General features: G+C 44.3%; 1 protein-coding gene across 3 annotated transcripts in view; it reads right to left on the reverse strand.

Annotated features, from left to right (window-relative positions):
* TEX10 (testis expressed 10) overlaps window positions 1-19,740 on the reverse strand; it is a 429,953-nt gene that overhangs the window by 368,762 nt on the left and 41,451 nt on the right. For all 3 annotated transcript variants that reach the window (XM_085606784.1, XM_085606783.1, XM_085606782.1), the window contains exons 2-3: window positions 15,473-16,170; window positions 6,507-6,744 (exon numbers count right to left, since the gene is read on the reverse strand). In XM_085606784.1, coding sequence (XP_085462910.1) covers window positions 6,507-6,744; window positions 15,473-16,080 — 846 coding nt within the window. In that variant the 5' untranslated portion in view covers window positions 16,081-16,170. The remainder of the gene's footprint in view (window positions 1-6,506; window positions 6,745-15,472; window positions 16,171-19,740) is intronic.

Here is a 19,740-nt window from a genome sequence, read left to right on the forward strand (position 1 = left end):
TCTGTGCGGGGTATTCTCTAGTAACCCTCCTGAACAAGTCCAGGAACTGGGGATTATCAGTGCCTATAATCAGTTCCTCAGGCAGACTACCCAGGACCCCCACCCGGACAGAGCAAGGATGTCTAGGGTCACTGCTGCTAATGGGTAGGGTTTAATGTCCCCATGTACACCTCTAATGTGTACCAAGGAACCCCTAAGGATATCTTGGTTGCGTATGAGGTCCCTTAGTATTACAGACTGTTTGCACCCGGAGTCTAATAAAGCCTGAACCCTCTGCCCATTGACCCGTACACTTACGTGGAAGGCTGGTCCCATTTCGGCGGTATAGAGGATGGCCTTTGGGACATACCCAATATCCATGGGTTCCTCCGCTGTCTTAGTGTGGGGACATACCCTCGCTATGTGTCCCCAATCCCCACAGTCAAAACACTGGGGTCCCCTCGAGTGGTGGTTCGGAGGGTTTAGGTCGAAGTCTGGGAGGATCGAGAGGGCGTCGGCTGGAAGGACGCACAAACTTCCCAGGCAGTGGTCTGAAAGTCTTTTCCGGTTCTCCTGTTGGATGTTTCGGCTGGGCTCTGGCAAAGGTGGTGGCCATGTCCATCGCCTCTTTGGAGCTAAGATTGGCGTGTTGCCGGATCCACCGCTGTGTAGAATACGGAAGCGCCTCTAAGAACTGTTCCAAATAAATTTTATCAAGGATCTCCTCTTTGGAACATTCTTCAGGCTTCAACCACTTATCCGCGGCGAATTTTAACCGGTGAAACAAGGTTTTCGGGTTCTCTCCGGGGTGACCCTTGTCCCGTCTGAACCTCAAGCGATACGCCTCCTCGCCGAGGTGGTCCAGTATAATCCTTTTGACGTCCCCATACGGTATGTTACCCATTGGGTTCGCAACTTGATATGCGGCCTGAGCTTCTCCAGACAACAGAGGCTCTAAAAAGAAGGGCCACTTCTCAGGAGGCCAATTGCAGGCTCTCGCTGCTCGCTCGAAATTCGTGAAGTAGGCATCTGGGTCCTCGCCGTGCACATATTTCTGTAATGCTACCCCAACTGGACCATGGGGGGAAGCCAGAGGTATAGGGTGAGGACCTGGGGCGTGTTCCGTTGCTACTTTGTGTAGTCCCTCCAAGTGTGCTGTTATGTATTAGTAAATACCTCACGATCCGCTTGTGCCGAGCTCAGGTGGCGCTCCAGGGCCCATCCCAGTTTGTCCTGGGCCTGCACTATATGTTGGATCAGGGCGTCCATATCGTCTAATGGACGGCTGCCGGCATTCTCCACCACGTGTGACCGGCCGACCGCGTAGGGGTCGTGTCACCCCAGGAAAGAAGGGCACTAGAGCTTGTTCTGGAGTAACGAGTTTTTTTTTATTGGAGTATTGGTTCAAATGAAAGGGGGGGGGGGGGAATTCATCCGTCAGTGATAGAAGGTACAGAGCTGGAACTGCCCCTTTTTCGGCGTAGGTGCTGGTCTTCTTAGGATGTTCGACTGTCGCGATGTTCTACGCCGCTCCGTTCAGGGATCCCCAAAAAGAAGTTAGAAAAAAAAGGACAGTGTAAGGGCACTTTTATTTGCTGCACACCAAGGGCCCAAGGAGGGGTTGTGAGGGGAAGGGGAGTTCACCACGGTGGCTTGCCTCTACCGATTTAGATTGTGAGGGTGCTCGTGGAGGAGGGCAGGACCTAATGGACGGGACTGTATCCGTCTACGGGGTCCCTTATGGGTCTTGACTAGCCTGGGTAGCCCTGCTCGGCCTCCCGACCCAACCCGCCACACGTCTCCGTACCTGGCGTAGCCACTCCTCTCCAGAGGGGTGGCTGGGCGATTCGCGGGACCGTTGGCCTCCAGGCACCTCTTCGTTCGCTGGGATGTCGTCCTCCGCTCCTCTCTAGTCTTCTTCAAGGGTTCTCTGTCTTTCTCCGATCGCGTCTTTCTCCTCCGTCTCTCCTTCCGGGTTTCCCGTCTTCCTTTCGCCTCCTCCCCTTTTTCTGTCCAGGTTGTCGTAGGCGATTGGCTGTGGGACTACCGCGTCATCCGTGGGGGCGTTCCCGCTGAAGGATTGGTACCAGTTAAAGGGACCTGTCTCTATTATGGATTCGTCCGACCTCCACGAGTCCTGGGGCATCTCCAAAGTCCTTCCCTGTGAGGAAGGAAACACACCATGTTGTTCATGTGTCGGGGCCCACCAGCTGTTGTCCTCCCCATGGTCCATCCGCTCTTTTTGCGTTGTTTCGGGCGCGTCCCCGTGAGAAAGTGTTTTACTGATTCTGGAACGAGGTCGAAGAAGGCTCGTAACATTACCCTTTCCCCCTTTGGGCAATCCACTATGAAGTCAGGTGGCCAAACTTTTTCGTCCACAAAAATGTCACATCCTTGAGTGAGTTTCTCCCAAAATAGAATATTTATAAATCTGGGTACATCCCCTGCCAACTCTAGTTGAACTTCGTATACCCGCTGTCCAGCATTGTCAAAACCCACTCCCCGTTCAGAAGCAGAGTCCTCAAAATGCAGGGCATGCCTGACCTTTAGTCTGGCTACCTTCTTTTTAAATTGAGGTTTTAATATTTTTGGTTTATCTTCTTTTTTAATTATGTATTCAGTAGAGCCTTGTGTCTTTTTTTGTTTCATGTGCTCTTCTGATCTTCGATCTTTCTGGCCTCCTCTCTCCGAACATCTCTCGGATGTATCCTGAAAGGAAAATGTATCAGTATCCGGATACCTCTCAGGTGGTTTGACAATGGCATGGTTACATGAGTTGTAACGTTTCTTCGGTAGATTCCGGTGTAGGTGACCCAACCCAGTTTTTTCTTGCTGTCCGACTTCTTCTTTGTGGAAGAGTCGGGTGCTTGCTTAGAGTTATCCTTTTCCAAATTACTCTTTACCTGTGGTTTCCCTGGTCTAGCTCCCAAATAATCTCTACCCAGCATAGCATAGGTCTCTTCGATAATTTTTTGCAATCCACACTCCTTTTGTACAGGAGTGTGAGGTAGACCGGGATATCACCATGCCCGTGACCCCTGCTAAAACCCCTAGGATAGTGGAAATGCCTCTCGCTAGCCAGAGCCTAGCCCGGAAAGAGTGAACCTCATTCAGCTCCTCTCCCTCGCAAGACAGAACACCCTCCTCGAGGCATCGGCCAATGGCAGGACTGCAGGAGCGGATCCTTGCATTGAAAACACGGAAGACGCAGAGGAGAAGGCGCGCGGAAGAAGAGTGCCAGAGGAAGAAGAGCAGAGAATCGAAGAGAAGACGGGACCAGGTCGAGCAGGGCAGCAGACGAGGAGCTACAGCCGTACGAAGGAAAAGGCGACGCCAAGCGGGAGGAGAGGTCCGAAGAGTGGTGGACACCCCCGGAGGACGCCATAATGCCGCCACAGCTCAGGAGAGCTGTGGCTCCAGCTGTACTTGGAACGGGACCGGGGACAGTGACATAGGGAAGGGGGGAGGCGAGTCTGAGAGACTCAGGGCACTCAGGGAAGTGTGGTGGTCACGATTTTTTCCCTACCTTTCACCCCCTTCTTCCCCCACGATTCTTTTTTCCATTTTGGTTCTCTCACTCACGTCCAGGGAAGAAACTCCCTTGTACAGCACCTGCTTTGGGCACAACCAATCTGCTCGTATTATATAACCTTTGAGCCCCGTGTATCTCTAGGGGTTCGTATTAAGAAAACGGCAAGCTCCTGACAACCAAAGGAGTGTTTGCCTCTAAGACAGACCTGAATACAAAGAAAAGGAAGGTCTAATCTTGTGTTCTTTCCTTCTGTTATAAATCTCACCGCACCCTAAACGTCACCCGGATTCTTTGCCTATTTCACCCCTTCACTTCCTCCGTGGTTTCCTAAATCCTACAGTGGTGGAACGTGACTTGCTTCACGTTAGCCTTAGCAAACGTTACAGCTGTACTGATTGTCTTCTCTCCTTTTTGTTTTGTACCCTGGGGTTGTGCCGTCGCCCTGCGAGGAGAAGAGTACCCACCACCAGGCTAATAGAAGCAGACAACGTCCAAACCACATCCTATAGGATCCTCCTGTTAATTTACTTTGTTTTTTGGGATTTTGTTAATAAATGAAGACATCATTCAGCCCTACCCAAGACCTCCTCGTTTTACTTTCCGCCCATCCCTCTCACAAGGAGACAAATCCCTCAATCGTTGGTGTATAGGTAACTCAGCTGCTTCTCCTTTTATGTTCCGCAACATTATGGCGGATAATGCAGGAAAACTGCCCATCTGTTTCATCCTTAATTCCAGGGACGTTGGTGCTGCCCAGTGCACATTGTGTACCTGTTTTACCACTTCAGGTAACACCACCAGTGAAGGGGTACTATGCGTTCTAATATATACTGCAGTAAAAACTGTACCCTAAGTGGAACACTCTTCTACCTGAGGAGCCATTCCCATTGGCAAGCAAACTGTTAATATCCTATGCCTTTCCTGCGAGCCCGTATGAGAGAATATTGCTTCAAGCTGATTTGTTTTTCTGAGCGATCCAAAGCAAAATTTCTTCCTTTTTGGCGAGTGTTTCTCCCATTTCTAAATTCAGTGTTTGAGGGCTAATGCCTGGTGTAGCTAACTGTGATGCTACAATTTGAACAGTCCGTGTGTGTTACGAATTGTGAAAGACTTCTGTATACTGTTACTAGATTATTGTACAGCCCTTAATCTGGCCTGCGGTCAGATGGTCAACACTCAGATGCAGTGTGTATCTGGCAAGGACTGGCCATCTCGCCCCCTCATTACTGAGCGGGCCCAGTTTCACATTTTGCTTACTATGGGGAAGGACGTCCTTAAGCCAACTGGAATGTTCTTGGTGTGTTAGCGGAATTTTTATCTCCTCTTAAGGAGTGTATGAGTCCGGGGTTTCACCTACTACATATTTGTGAAACAACCACGTATCATCATCCACAGCAGGGAATTTAACCCATGAGTAAAATACCTCTGTCCAAAATGCTTTGTGCACCTCTAACATGAAGGTAACATCCCTGCCATCAAGTGAAGCCATGATGAAGTAATTTGTGAGTGACTGCATGTCTGCAGTTCTCAGAAATGTTTTGTGCCATGTTTTATGAAAATGAATTTATAGAATTTGGCTAACAGTGGGAACAGTATCGTTTCAAGCTTGAATTTACCAACAGGCAATACCTAGGATACACCTACTCAGCGGAGGATGTCCCCTACCACCCGGACATATCCCGTTTGAAAGGTGTGTAGGGATCTCTGAGGAAGCACAATTGAGCTACTCAGTTGATCTATACATAATGAGAAACCAACCAACGTTGGGGGAGTCATATCGTGTAGTTTCCACCAATCAGTAGGAAACTGTGCGTTTGCAGTCGACAAACTTAGGATGGTGCCAGACGGATTCCATGCACCCCCCTAGGATAGGTTATACCTTGGGCAAGCTAGCTACCAGTGCCACCGTTATCCCCCCTAACCTAAACAGGGAGCAAACAGTTCTGGCAACCACTGAACATGACAACTCATTTCTCTCTGGAACCATAGTGACATACTTCAATCTTTGACTAAGTCACTCTTGCTTTCTTTTGCTCCGAGAAATATACAGAGGGGCGGGTTCGATATTTGTTGAACCAGAGGGATTCTTGTATAAAATATATGGCTGCGATGAATAATATAAACAGATAAAAGTTACACAGAGAATAAAACAAAGAGTTCCACCATCTTCTTGAGACAGATTATATATGCATACATATGAAAGATTATAACAATTGAGCGTACCCCTATGTTAACCCTAACCTATGTGTCTAGGGTGTGAACGTATAGTCTGCCAAGAAAACCTCCTTCTACATGATCTAACCCCTTTACTTGTTGGGTAAGAGTGTACGATCCCATCTTGGTAATGAACTTGACAACCCTCACAGAGAAGTCTGTCAGCTGCTAGGTGAAAGCTTCAGCATGCAGGGACCCCCTCCAGATCAGCAGAAGTGTATCCTCTGATTAGGTTAGCAAACAAAAGGCTATATATAGAAAATGGCATCCCTGTCTTGGGCCGAGACTGTGATAGGGATAGCGGTGTCGCCATATGTATGCAATAATAAACACATTTGTATTATGCATGTGAGAGACCTTGAACTAATGCCAAGGCAGTATGATAGTATTCTCACGAAGTGTTGTGTGTCCGCAAGGTTGGTGTTTCTGCAAAACCAGTCCAAGCATCACAAATGCAAAATGTGTGTCAAACGTTAATGTAGCAAAGAGAAAGCAACTTTAGGAAATAGGATTTGCGTACATGCAAGAATTATACTAATTCCAACGGGATTTAAATAGGGCATATGAGTGCATAATGAACTGCAGTGTACACTAACTCATGTCACGCTAAAACAAACCTAGCTGGAAAGAAAAGAGAAAAATGCTGACAATATCTAATCATCCAGAATGCATTTACCAAACTTGGTGCTGTCACGGACATACCACCCTACTTCATAGCAGAAAAGGCATACTTCATTAAGCGTGACCATAAACACAAGCGCCAACTTCTTTCTTTGCTTACCATTTTGTGAATTTTGTCCTGTTGCTCAGAGAGTCGCCACAACAGATAGATAATGTTGAGCACTTGTTGCATAAGTTGCTGAGATTCTGGTTTCAAAATGTTTCCAGGTACATGCTGTGCAGAGGATGCTTCAACCCAGCACTCGATCAATAAAGGAATTATGTTCTCTATAAACGCTTTTAATTTTTCAGCAGATGAGAAACCTTCTTCCAGGCTGCTACCAACACCGACTAATGATCTAATTCAAACAAAGTAAGATGCTTAGATAACAGCAGTGATAGTGGCACTGAACACCATAGAGTAACCCATTTTACTTCAATTTACAGTGAAAGAGTATCAAATTTACGGTGTTTAACATTAAATCCACTTCTCTTCACCATCAGATTTTAATTTGTTGGAATGAGTGGAGATCGTATTTCAACTCTCGCTGGTATTACAAAAAAAGAAAAAGGTTACTTTCAGCAATTATATTTCTGGTGGTTATGTAACTTTTCAGCAGATTCTTCATATTATAAATATCTTTCAAGCCCCAGACTGGGTACAGAAACGTTTTCCCAAGCAATACCTCTCCAGCGTCAACAAATGTGACAACAGATTATATTATGCACTAACCAGTTCACTGCTTTAACTTCCTGGCACTTTTCAGAGCCCATCGAAGTGTGTGAAGAGGAACTTAAAGCATTAATGACAGCAACAATTGCAGAACATACTATGGTTGCTAGCCTTGGGATTATTATATATTATATTAATTGGGGAGGAGTCAGGGCTGAGAAAAGTCTGTGGGAACATTACATATCCACCAGAAACATCAGAACCGAAATTATCAACTTCTGAAGGATAAATCTTTATGCAGATTCCTCCCGTTATGAATGAGTCCCAAAGTAATAACCTTCCAGAGATGGAACGGAGTAGCATGGTTTAACCAAGGAAGTTAAGAAATGCAGTCAGGACAAAGCAAATGTTCCCATATACTTGAGCCGAAAAGCAGTAGTGCTCATCCAAAGTACACAATGACGACTATGCAGACACCAGGCAGATGTTGGTTACCAGAACACCAGCTGTGAGTGCTATAAACCACCATGGTCCTAGTGGAATGAGAAACACACCAAAATTCTTCGCAGCTTCCTTACTCCTGTGAACAAACCCCATTTTTGATGGGAAATCTGTTCAAGTCAACACTTTTGTAAAAGTAGTAGCGACAACAATTATACAGTACCTGTCCAAACTGTATGAAGTAAATACTGCAAATACTCCACCCCTCCTTGAGGTTTCGTTAGCCAGGTACCACTACCTATACAGGCTTTCTTTGAAAGGGTTAAGTTAATAAGAATAAATAGAAACAAAAGGGGTCCCTGTTTATCGGTCATTATTTTTAAAGCGCTAAAGAATTACAACAAAAGTAATGTTAATTTATGTTCAGTTCTATTCCAAGCAGAGTATTTGCACAGTAAAGTGGGGGCATAAATACCCTGTAGAGGGACTTTCTTGGCCAAGACGTAGTAAATCTTGATACAGAGGATGACCCAACAAGAAATGGCAATGTTTGGTCACGGCCTTTACTTTCTTGGCTCCGACGATGCTCACAAAGAGCTGATCACCAACTCTACCCTAGTAATTGCTGAACCTACTGACACATGCAAATTGCCTCCCAACATAGGGTCCACAATGCGATGTCCAATCTATTGGATGGAAGTAGTGTGGTCATACAGAACCTGAGTAACCCTCCCTGAGACAAAATGGACAGAGGCCTTCATAACACAGCAGACAGGTCGCAAGACATTTATGTGCAGGAGTTGCTTAACTGCATTATGTCTCTCAAATGGGCACCACAGTCTAACAAGGAGGCGTTTGGCGAAGCTGCACCTTGGCAAGCTGAACAATGCACCTCCATGGTTAGAGGGACAAATCACCAGTGCAGATCTGGATGGACCAACTCAAAGATCTATGCCTAAGCTTAGATCGCCTTGGCGTTGGAGCTACTGCTATCGGAGGTATCACTTTAGAGATTTCATAACCACCATGCTTTGGCACCAATAGGATGGACAAGGCCATTAGACCCAGTAGGCTCACGACATACAGAACCATAATGGAGGCAGAAACTTTGGAATAATTTCATGAATATCCACAATCCTGCCGAGAAACGACCTTCATGTAGGTCTTCTCTAGCACCACTACTATGAAAGATGGCCTCTGCATGGGAGAAACATCAGGTTTCTTGGAGTTGTCACAAAAGCTCAAGTTGCGGAGAAGGGTCACAGTGTGATGAAGGTGTTAAGTGACCAACGTCCAACACCACCTTTTACAAACAAGCAATCCAGACACCCAAGGGCACAGATTCCTAATTTCCATAGTCAAAAAACCATACAGTTTGTGAAAATATGTGGTTCGGTCGTCAGGCCAAAGTGTATCACAACGAACTGACCATGCTAATGAGTCTCAGATCTCCAACCTTCTGGGGAGCACAATGCAAGGGGAGTAGAATACTGTGCTCCTTTCTTATATAGGCAGCACTTTAAGACTCCTTTGGACAGCACAGCAATAACTTCCCCCTATACAGTCCAGAGAGCACATCCTCAGAGGCAGAGGTTTCAGTGGGGGACAGGAAGGCTGGGGCATATCCTTTTGGGATTAGCTGGCTGACCCAGTCACCCATAATGACAGCCTATTAATAAGTGCAATGCTAAAGAGTAGTAATTGCAGTTTCTGCCTTGTTGGATATTTACTCGCTCTTGAAGGCCACAGCCGCCTAAAAAACACCAGCTCTAGTAAAAGCCTCCGCTTGTCTTTAAGAAGGCATCTGTCCCCAGCATAAGACATTTCGTCCTTAATTTGTTGATGCCAAGTCAGTTTTTGTCCATCAATGACAAAATAGCCAATGTCACCTATTTCACCTTCTTTAAGTCTCTATCAGAATCCATCATAACAAGAAAATCACCTAGATGTCTGGAAATTAATATTCATGGATTTTAAAGCTGATAAAGCAGCTGAAAATAAACAATGATGATAAACAGACATAAAAGACCCTATACAGGACTCTAACAGGAGATGGGGAAGGGCTTAACCAATTTCAATAAGAGCAGTTTCTCTTTTTGTGGAAGGACAAACAAGAGTCTACCAGCCTCCCAAAATGGTATTTTCCTCTAGGTAGGAATGAGATTAGATTGTCTAATAAGTATCCTTGAAAAATTGCCACAAAGTTTATTCAAGAAGGGGCAGTGATTATTTGCAAGGGCATGACCTAATCCAGTTTAAGCTTTTCAGGGATGGTGCCTCAGCAAAATGAACGGTTCATAAAAAATTTTTTATATGACACTAGGTCTTTGCAGTACTTCTTGAGATTCTCTCTCCCCCTCCCGCCGTGGCGCATTGACAGAGCTCAGAGAGATTCTGAAGCAGCATAGCCAGCAGAAGATGGCAGGGACTGGATCCGATACTGTTACATTGGCTGGTACATTTTAAACTTGCCAAACCTTGCTCTATCAATTGATTCTAAGCAGTGCTTAATTTGTTTAAAAAATGTTTTTTAAAAAGGTGCGAGGGCCCTTGTCAGGAGGCCCTTGTCAGGAGGCCGCTGCAGCTTGCGCCACCCATAACACCTGCCAACGCTGCCAATGACTGTACCTACACAACTACTAACCATCACACGGCTACAACTGAGGCCATTCAGACTATTAGGGGCACCCAAAGCTCAAGTAAATGTATGGGTGACATGCATCAGTTCTTTACAATTATTAAACAATTGTTGCCCTACTGTTCTCCAAATTACACAGACAGCTGTCACAAGTGCCGGTGTAGACAATTAAGTCCCGGTGCCGAGCACAGGAAACCACCAGCTCAAATTAAGCATTGATTAAAGGCGTTCTGTCGAAACAGTTTAAAATGGAGGAAAACAAACATTTAAAAGCTATGAACAGAAGGAAGACAAATACAGACATCAAATCAAGACCCATTCAAAGCTCTAGGTGAACACTAAGAAACGTAGAATTACATAGTCGAAAATGATTTGTACATATCTGCTATCCTACAAATTGTTAGCATTTCTAAAAGTGTCAAAGGAATAGTGGTAGTTTCGGAGTATGCATTTTTCTGCTACTTTGCTTTGAGACACTTAACCAAGCGATCCCTCTGATGTCCAGAACAGAGGAGAGGCACTCAGACTGTACTGTCATGAATTAGTCCCTACTGCTTCAGCACAAACACATCTACCTCTAATAGCGCAGACTGTGGGTTACTTAAGAGTCCTCGCTGTTACTTTAAGGAAATGCCTTTTTGTGAGGGCAGCCCCAATTCTTTGGACTATTACTGCAGTTTTTTAGGTCTCGCAGACCTGCGTTGCAGCGCGCACGCGCTGCTCGCCTCTGCGAGACATATTGTGGGTGAGTAATTTCAGCAGGGGGCTTGAAGCCCCGCCCCTCATTTTCATTGTGTAGCTTCACCATTTATGGTCAAGGGTAGCTTCCCAATGAAAATGAGGCTTCTGAGTTAACGCCCTTTGTCCTTTTGGGACGGCCCATCCGGACTGGGTCGCCTGCTTTTCAGATATTGTGAAGCAATTTCTTATCTCAAGGGGGCGTGTAAGTGTGATGCACCCTTGAGATAACAAATTCCTACACGACAGCCGTGAAGCTAACGACCGAGTCCGGATGGGCCATGGCAAAAGGAGACAGGGCGCCACCGCGTCTCATTTAAGCTGGCAGTTGCCTAGGAGATCACTGGCAGAATCATAGTGACTACTTGCTGCGCGTGAGCTTCCGAAGCGCGAGCTGCAAAGCACCCCGCGCGATCATTAGACGCTACCTTGAGAAAACACCCTGGGTGATTCAGCAGGAAACAGAGGGTGGGAGGGCAGCAGGGTGTACATTTCCATCACCTGTGGTAATGTTGTATCTGCTCATCAACAAACACAAGCGCACACTTCCAGGTTTGTCATCTGCCGGTGGATTGGACTGAGGTATGCCAGGGCAGTGTGTGTTGTGGGCATGGCACACAGGGATGTGTGCCATGTCGACTGTTTGTTTTGTTCTGCACCAAGACACTCAGCCTGCAAAGGCTGTGTGTGTCAGGGCACAGGGCCTCTAAGGGTGGCACAATACGTGCTGCTGCCCTTAGGGGCCTTCTCTGATCACAAGGCCCTGGGTACCTAGGGTACCATTTACCAGGGGCTGACATGTGACCAGAGATGCCAATTGGGTTTTGGCTGTTAGGCAGTTTTTAGGAAGGAACACAGGCCCTGGGCACCCGATTGGCAGGAGCCCAGGGCACAACAAGGAAAAGTGCATCAGTTATCAGGCAAAAAGTGTGGGGGGGGGGGTTACTGCAACAGAAACCCACTTCCTTACACTAGGCTCACAATAAATATCACAAACATGCATGAAACACCAGTTTCCCTGCGAGACACATTTTCCATGGCTTGGACTCTGATGCACCTTATAGTCCAGGATTTGTAAAAAGCAGTATATCACCTGTGAGGGTCTCAAGGCGCTGAATTAAAGGCACAGGGAGATTCTGTGATTTGTCCAGAATCACAGGATGTTGACGCTGACGCAGAGACTCGAACGTGGTTGCTACCTGCTACAAAGTTGACAGCTCAGGCTGTTACGCCACATCCTCTCCCAGAATCTTCACACTCACTATAATTTAAACATCCTAGACAGCTCTTGAAACACTATGATACAGATTCAATTGCTCAGTGGAATATCACCTTACTGCCAGGGGTAAAAAGATGGGTAGCCACTTTAGAACTCTATGACTTGCACCAAAGCATTTTACAATTATGGGAGGAGATAATGAAATGGAGTTGAGTGAGCAATGCTGCACACTTGGATGGACTCAAAACATATGGTCAACTTACTTCTTACATGCAAACTTTGCATGATCCAATTAAGCCGAACAACAAACATTTATTTATTTGTTTATAGTTTTGAATAATGCAGGCATACCAGAAAAGTGTTGAGTGCTGATTATGTAGACTTTATAAAGGTAATTTTGGGCATCTCCTGTTTTTGGTAGTCAGATAGGGGTGTAAAGAAATAGGATACCGTTGCTTCTAAAATAGAGTTGAAATCAAATGAATATCCTGTGTTAATTTTAGATCTTTACAGAGGATGTGAAGCACACGCTCCATGAGGCTTGCCAACAGCAAACCCATCTGCGCTCAAGACTGGGCAACCCGTGGGCCATGCTGCCCAGAAGTGAACAGATGATGGGCCTTTGGCTTCTCAAATTACATTTTCCAGAAAGCAGCTCTGTGAGCTTAAACTGCCATCTACAGTACTACCTTCATGCTGATCTATTTCTAGAGCCTCCTATAATTTAGAGCAAGGAGAGGTAAACTTTAATTTACCTATTTGTTGCTCACTTGCTAAGCATGTAGGCAAACTATACCTGAAAGGCTAAGATCTAGCTCTACTAGCAGTCACATACACATGGCACTCATACCCATAGGGGTGACAGTGTTGCACTTTACAAATGCTATTTGATCGACTGATTGACTAATATCCTGCACCATTACTGCTGCTCGTTGTACCAATATTCCTTGCATTTTGGTTCCTCCCTTTCCCAGCAAATGGCCACATTTTGGAAAGGAACAACCAATTTTCCTCACCCATTTCCACGTAAAGCATCATAATCTCTTTAATGTACTATCAGGTTAACCAAGCCACTTACGACTCCCGCCATTATGGTATGGTCACTAGCAACAAAGCAAAATGAACTTTAGATCTATCGTTTTCATATCCTTATAGCTATCAAAGAGATACTTGTGCTTCCATGGACAGATCATTGTGCAACAGATCAATAGTGAGGCGAATAACCCGATTTACTATACCGTGTCAATTCTAGATCTGCTGAACCCTCCGGGGGGAGGCAGCATTGGTCAGCCCAAGAAGGCCGGGTCTAGAATGAGAAGGAAAGTATAGGTCTTTGGAAATAATTTACCTGAGGAAGAAGCTGCTTTATAAGAAATTGTGCATGTGGAAATAAACAAGGCCCGCAAGCAGCAAAAAGATGGGTAGTTAGCTAGGGATCCAGAAAAGTGTTTAAAACATTAACTCAGTAATGGTGCCAGACTACCTCCAGTGGTCTTGATCTTCCAGATGTCGGTAAAAGATGAGTGAGGGTCCCATCTCATGCAGACTAGCTGCTAAACAAGTGTGTGCTGGTTCTCCAATTGGCTATACAGGACAGGAGGATCCACATAAACTTTGAACCAGTTGAAAATTGAATACACCTGCAAAATGACAATCCCATCACGTATGATTTGCCTCAATAAGGAGTCTAGTTAGCTTCTCTGGTCATAATTCCATAGTATTGCCCCATTGATTGAGGAAGTACTCTATTTGTATTAGTTGGTACCGGGTCCACTTGGCTATCGGCCTGCAGAATTTTCCTACAAATGTGATGCAAGTTAGGGATAGAAAACAAGGGGCTTTAAGGGAAGTTGAATACAGGGGTATTATACTGTACTGTATTGCAGGGTGTTTATATATTGCTTTCGATATCCTTTGCAAGCCATCAACCCATAAAGGGAAGGAGGTTAACAGGGTTTTGGAAACAGTTGTCGGTGAGAAGCAAGGGGATTAAGAGTACTTGTGGCCTCTCCAATCACAAAAGCATTTGGAAGTTGTAAATGACAGATAAAAATAAAAGAAGGACCACTGAGGGATTGTCAGGCAGCCGCGCAGACAACAACAGGCAGGGCGCAGTGCCAACACATGCAACTACAAAACAGTGTGAGAGCAAGCGGTTAAGACAGCAGAAGAAATAAAAGGTCCAACAGAGACCAGCAGAACGGCAAGCAGCAGTGAAAATCAAAAAACTGTAAGAGCCTAGGAGGAAGGAGGACACAGGTTGGTAAAGTTGGAAAAGCTGTGCAGACGTTTTGGCAAGTGTGGGTGATAGGAGGGGGCTTACAGAGGGCCATGTCTGAAAGGAGAAGTAGGCACTCAATAAGGCAAATGATAGAAAACCAATGTTGAAAGAGCAACATTTAAAGGACAGCATTGGTGGCTAGCAGGCCAAGATGGCAGACGCACTTCCTTGAGTGCATCCGCCATCTTGGTGTTTGCAATGGAGTACTTATTAACTGTTATTGTAACTGTTTTAATGCGTTTGCATATGAAATATTAAAAGTGGATATAAACAATTTAAAATGACAGCATCAGAGGGGACTTGAAACACCTCCCCTGGACATGAAAAAAGGATTATGAGCGTCAGTGGCTCATTTCTTGATATTCTTCCCGACTCTAAAAGACCAAATGCACACATATTTACACTTTGTTGAAGAAATGAAGATGTCAAATAAAACACAAATTTGTTGTGGAGCCCTTTCTGATGATTCATGGTAATTTAGTTCACACAAACTGCCTTTAGTAGTGACATGCAGGATTGGGTATAAGGGTGGTATAAGGGTGGTACTCCTGCTAGAACTCTGCAACAAGATCTCAAAAATATTTGGGAAAGCAGGAGTCCATTAAGGCTCTCTCCTCAGAGCCTACATCTCAGTTGGTGAGATAACAGAGGGTTGTATGGGCATAATCAGTTCATATTTCCTCATTATCTATATCGAGGTATGACTGTAGCTAAAGTTCTCTGTATCTCGTAAGCCATTACAGACAATGAAGCATTTATGGCCAGTTTTGCTCAAATCCCATAAAATGAACTGCTGACACCCAGGTCGGTAGAAATGTTACGAATCAGCTGGACACCATGGTGCTTAATACTTTTGGAGAGTACATGGGACCTATTTTCTTCTCTAGTAAAGAAGAGTCAGCAAATTCACTTTAATCCATGGTCTTCCTTTTCTTGGACGTCTGTGATGTTATCATAGTACCACGCCTAGTAAGCACACCTTTAGATGAGGGAACAGACAGAATTAATGCTCATAACTAAGCTCAACAGGAACAAGAGTACAACAAAATAACTTCTGCAATGTATTGAAACAAAATGATGTATATAAACCTCCTTACCTGAGACTGAATAGAGGAATCTGACATTCTCCACCTTCATATATTTGAATGTGCTGCTGGCCACTTGCATGCTCCATCCATTTTAAGTCATGGCAGGGATAAGCAAGATCGTTTTTGCCAAAAAGTGCTTCAACTTCGTCTGACTTATTTAAGACATTGTCTGATAAAGCCTGGAGGAGCTTTTTTAGTCTGATTAATACATTCAAGCTCCATTGTTGCGAGGTAAGTGTACGGTTAGGGTTAACAGAGAGTGTCCAGGCCGAAGATCTGACTGCACCTTTTGCTCCCTTTGACAGCTGATGGTGAGATATAAGCTCAACAAAATTTTTCAGTAACATGTTGCTTCGACTCGCCAGAAGTCTTGGATATTCTTCCAACAAAACATCAAAGACCAATAACGAATCTTCCTGGATTCCTTCAATAATGTGAGTCATGGCACTAGAAAGATGAGCACTAACCAAAGGGAAAAATGGAGACATTTGTTTCATTGGGATTTTAGGAGCCACGGATTGTAGTAAAGAGACAGTTGCTCCCCTTACTGTTGGGTCCTTGTCTGTAAACATTGCAGCCACCTCACTCACGATACTGGAAAGATGTGCATCAATCATTGTTGGATGCAATGACAGTAGATCTCGAAGCCCCAAAAGGGCACCTTGTCTAACGCTTGCATTATAGTGATGCGTTTGTGACAGAAGGTCCTGGAAAATCAAAGGCAAAATTGTTGTAAGTAGATATATTTCAGAATATTCCGTCAATCTGCAATTTTAGACGCTATGCACCAACAAACAATGCAGTTAAGATATCAGGTCAGTTAATTAAACTCAAATATCATGACAAATACCAATATCAATTATTACTAGCAAAGCCAATAGGTCACGCCTTTCTAATGTGGGTCACGCCTTTATGATGTGAGTGCCAATCTACTGACTTTGCCAATGCTGGTTCATAAAGCACTTGGTTTTTTTTTATTTTTTTTAAATCAAAACAATGGAGGAGAAGTAAACATCTCAAAGTATTTAAAAACTGGGCACCAATCTCATTTTCATTCTTCATAAATGGCCTACTTTCTTTTTTTTAATACTCTTTTACTCTGGGAACTCTTTCTCACTACAGGAACTGAAAAGTGCTCCATCCATTTGCTCCTCTGCAGTAGCCCATGGAGCAGATTTATAGATCTCCAAAAGAGACTGCTCCTTTTCTGTCATGTTTTGGCAGTACACAAGGACTAAGGCCGAAAACACTTGCACTTAGGATGTGCTGAGCAAAAACGTAGTTCCTGAATTTGAGCAGTGTAAAGATCCAACTAAACCAATCAAGATGATGGCAAAGGGGCTATGCTCCATGTGACAGTCACAAGAAAAGAAAGCTATTGAATAAGAAGTAAGCAAAGAAGAGTGACCAGGATGGCAATCAATATCAAGCAATGGACGGGCTCTAATTCCACAGCGAATTTGTGGCCTACAAGAGGTCTTTTGACAATAGACAGCTAAAATCTGTAGGCAAGACCTCAAAATAAAATCTTCTTTCAATTAAAATTCAGCAATTTTTTTGTCAGATTTATTAAAATTGATTACACCAACAGGAAAGAAAGCAAATGTAGCACTTAATCTATTCACTATGCCAACAACTTCTTCACTTGTTCTTTCAGTTAAATTCCTCCGGAGTCTTGTGCGTGAAGTTTATCATTGTAACATTTAGACATCAGCCCAGACAGAATTGGGGTGTGTGGCCCAGTCCAAGATGGGTAACATGCCGATCGCTGGGGCTTCCAGCTTCTGAAATCTACGCTAATCCTGTGGTGGTGAACAACATTTGCACAACTATTGGGAACTTGGCAAGTTGTAGGACTTATTCGAAGTATCACAGAAAAGAGGTTATACAACTTTCTTTTCCGATGTGCTAAAATCCAGCATCTCCTGATAGCCCATCCTTTGACTGATCTGATGAGGTGCGAAGTGGCCTGCATAGAGACAAAGGAAATATTATTGGAGGAGATCTGCAGATGCAGAGCAAAAGGCAGAATTAGGGTGCAGTAGCTAAACTGGTCTTCAAAGAAGAAATGACAGGACAGGATACAGGCTCACTCCACATCCTGCACCCTCAACCAGACAGTAAGTCCAGTAATTAATTTAGCAGCGAAGCTGGAAGGGGAGTGTTAGAGAAACTTAGCCACGCCAGTAGGTTGGCTTAGATAGACCTTAACCTCTAGGAGAATGTTTCTCCCTTTTGGACTTTAAAGGAATATTGCTGTCTGGGACAAAAATATGCCACACTTTGGAGGAAGATTGTCATACCTGTGGGTGACCCCACACGCCATTGGTCAGGGTTGTCCCTCTCCTTGTTACCCAAGACCACAGAATAAATATGAGAGCGCTGCCCAGCAACTCAAATCCACGCATTGAAACTACAAGGAGATTTGCCCTACTGAACCCTTGGCCAGCACAAGAGAGGACTGCACCTGCTGCACACTTTGGTTCAGTCCAGAAAAGACTTTGCTTCGCTCTGAAAGTTGAAGGAGTAGACTCCCTAAAAACAAGATGTTAAAAGAGATTCACCTGCACCATCTCCACCAAGAACCCCCCAGCTGAGCAGCATTCAGAGGACTTTTAAGGATTTGCCCAGGTGCATTGTGGGTCTCATGGTCCCAACTTCCCAAGGAGCAACTCACCTTGGATTGGTGTTTTGGACAATAAAAGACCCCAGAAAAAGTCTGGAGAAGGACTGCCCTGCTAGACCCGTGAACTGCACGAGCGAGGACTACACTCATAAGGACTGCACCTGCTGCATTCACAGGGCTTCACAGCAAAATGACTTTGCCTGTCCTAAAGGATAAGGAGTAGACTCCCTGATCAGCAACAGGTAGAAAAGTGCTGGAAGGGCTACCTGCAATTTTAACAATGAGAACTTCTCCAGCTGACAACTTTCACCTAGATTTTACTCAAAATGACCAGGTGCATTTTGCGAGTGTTAGTTTCAGACATCACAAGGCAAATCAGAGCTTCTGAATTCAAGGTTGGTGCTGTCAAGACACACTTCTGGAAGTAAGTGGAATAGTGTTACATTGCAGGTGGCCTGGACTCTTTGTCCCAGTCCACCTTAACCCTTTGAGTGCTATTTGATTCTAAGCACTAGTTTTACTTTTAATCTTTAAAAGTTAATTGCTCTTGTCCCCTACATCGGATTTTTGCCGGTTTAGTGCCATTTTAATCATAAAAATTGTTCCTATTTTTATATATTGTTGTTGGGTTTTTATTGAATGTTGTCTCTTACTTATTTACTGTATTGGTGTTTTTAAATGCTTTACACATCTATCTCCTAAGTTAAGCCTGTCTGCTTGTAGCCAAGCTACCAAGAGTTGAGCAAAGATTAATTTATTGATAACTTGACCGGACCCATTTGTGATTGTAAAACGTGTCTCAGGCCTGCTGCTGCAGCTTCTAGTGCAGTTCTAAACTGCCATTTCAACCTGGCAAAATAAACATTTTTAAAAAACACTGTCTCAATTGCGCACCCCTATTCACTCTGTGCGACCAAGCTTCCTAATCAAGCTACAAAGTTGAGACAGATTACTGCCTAGAAACTGAATATAACGAACATACTATTCTCAATTAAGTATTTACCTGAAGCCCATGTGCACGGCGTATTTAACATACAATTTGCACAAAGTACACCAATGCTTTTGTCTTTATTCATTCAAAATTAAAGTTCAACAAATGTTTGAAAAACATTTTTTCTTGAAATACATTTCTTGTACATGTCAATAAATGTAACGTATATCACAATCCAACTTTTCTTGTTCTGCTGGTTCCACTTTCCGATGCCCAATGCATTTTGGGACTTCTTCAGGGGCCAATGTGTAAAAAAAAAAAAAAACATGAAAAATGACATAAGCAAATTAAATAGAGCAAAACCTAACATCTTGAGGTATCGGCACAAATAATTACGTTCTAAATAATACTACTGTGTTTGCTCTCCGAGTTCTTTGCACATCGTGCTTGTGAAGGAATTAGTAAAACATGTGTGAAGAATATACACTAAAAGACATCCCTATCCCCTCAGTCACTATGTGCCCGGTCCGAATCTCCCGGTAGGGTATTTCATATCTCAGTCACATCATGCATAACCTCCCGTGTGCATGAAATAGAACACTACAATCATCTCCCACATTAAACATTGGCACTCTTCCAGTGCCTTACAAGTGATTACTCCATCTTTGTGAAAACGCCCTAGGTGCATATCGCCACTTCGATCACTGTAATACGTACAAA

This window comes from Triturus cristatus, chromosome 5_2, assembly GCF_964204655.1.
Source record: "Triturus cristatus chromosome 5_2, aTriCri1.1, whole genome shotgun sequence".
Lineage (NCBI taxonomy): Eukaryota > Metazoa > Chordata > Amphibia > Caudata > Salamandridae > Triturus > Triturus cristatus.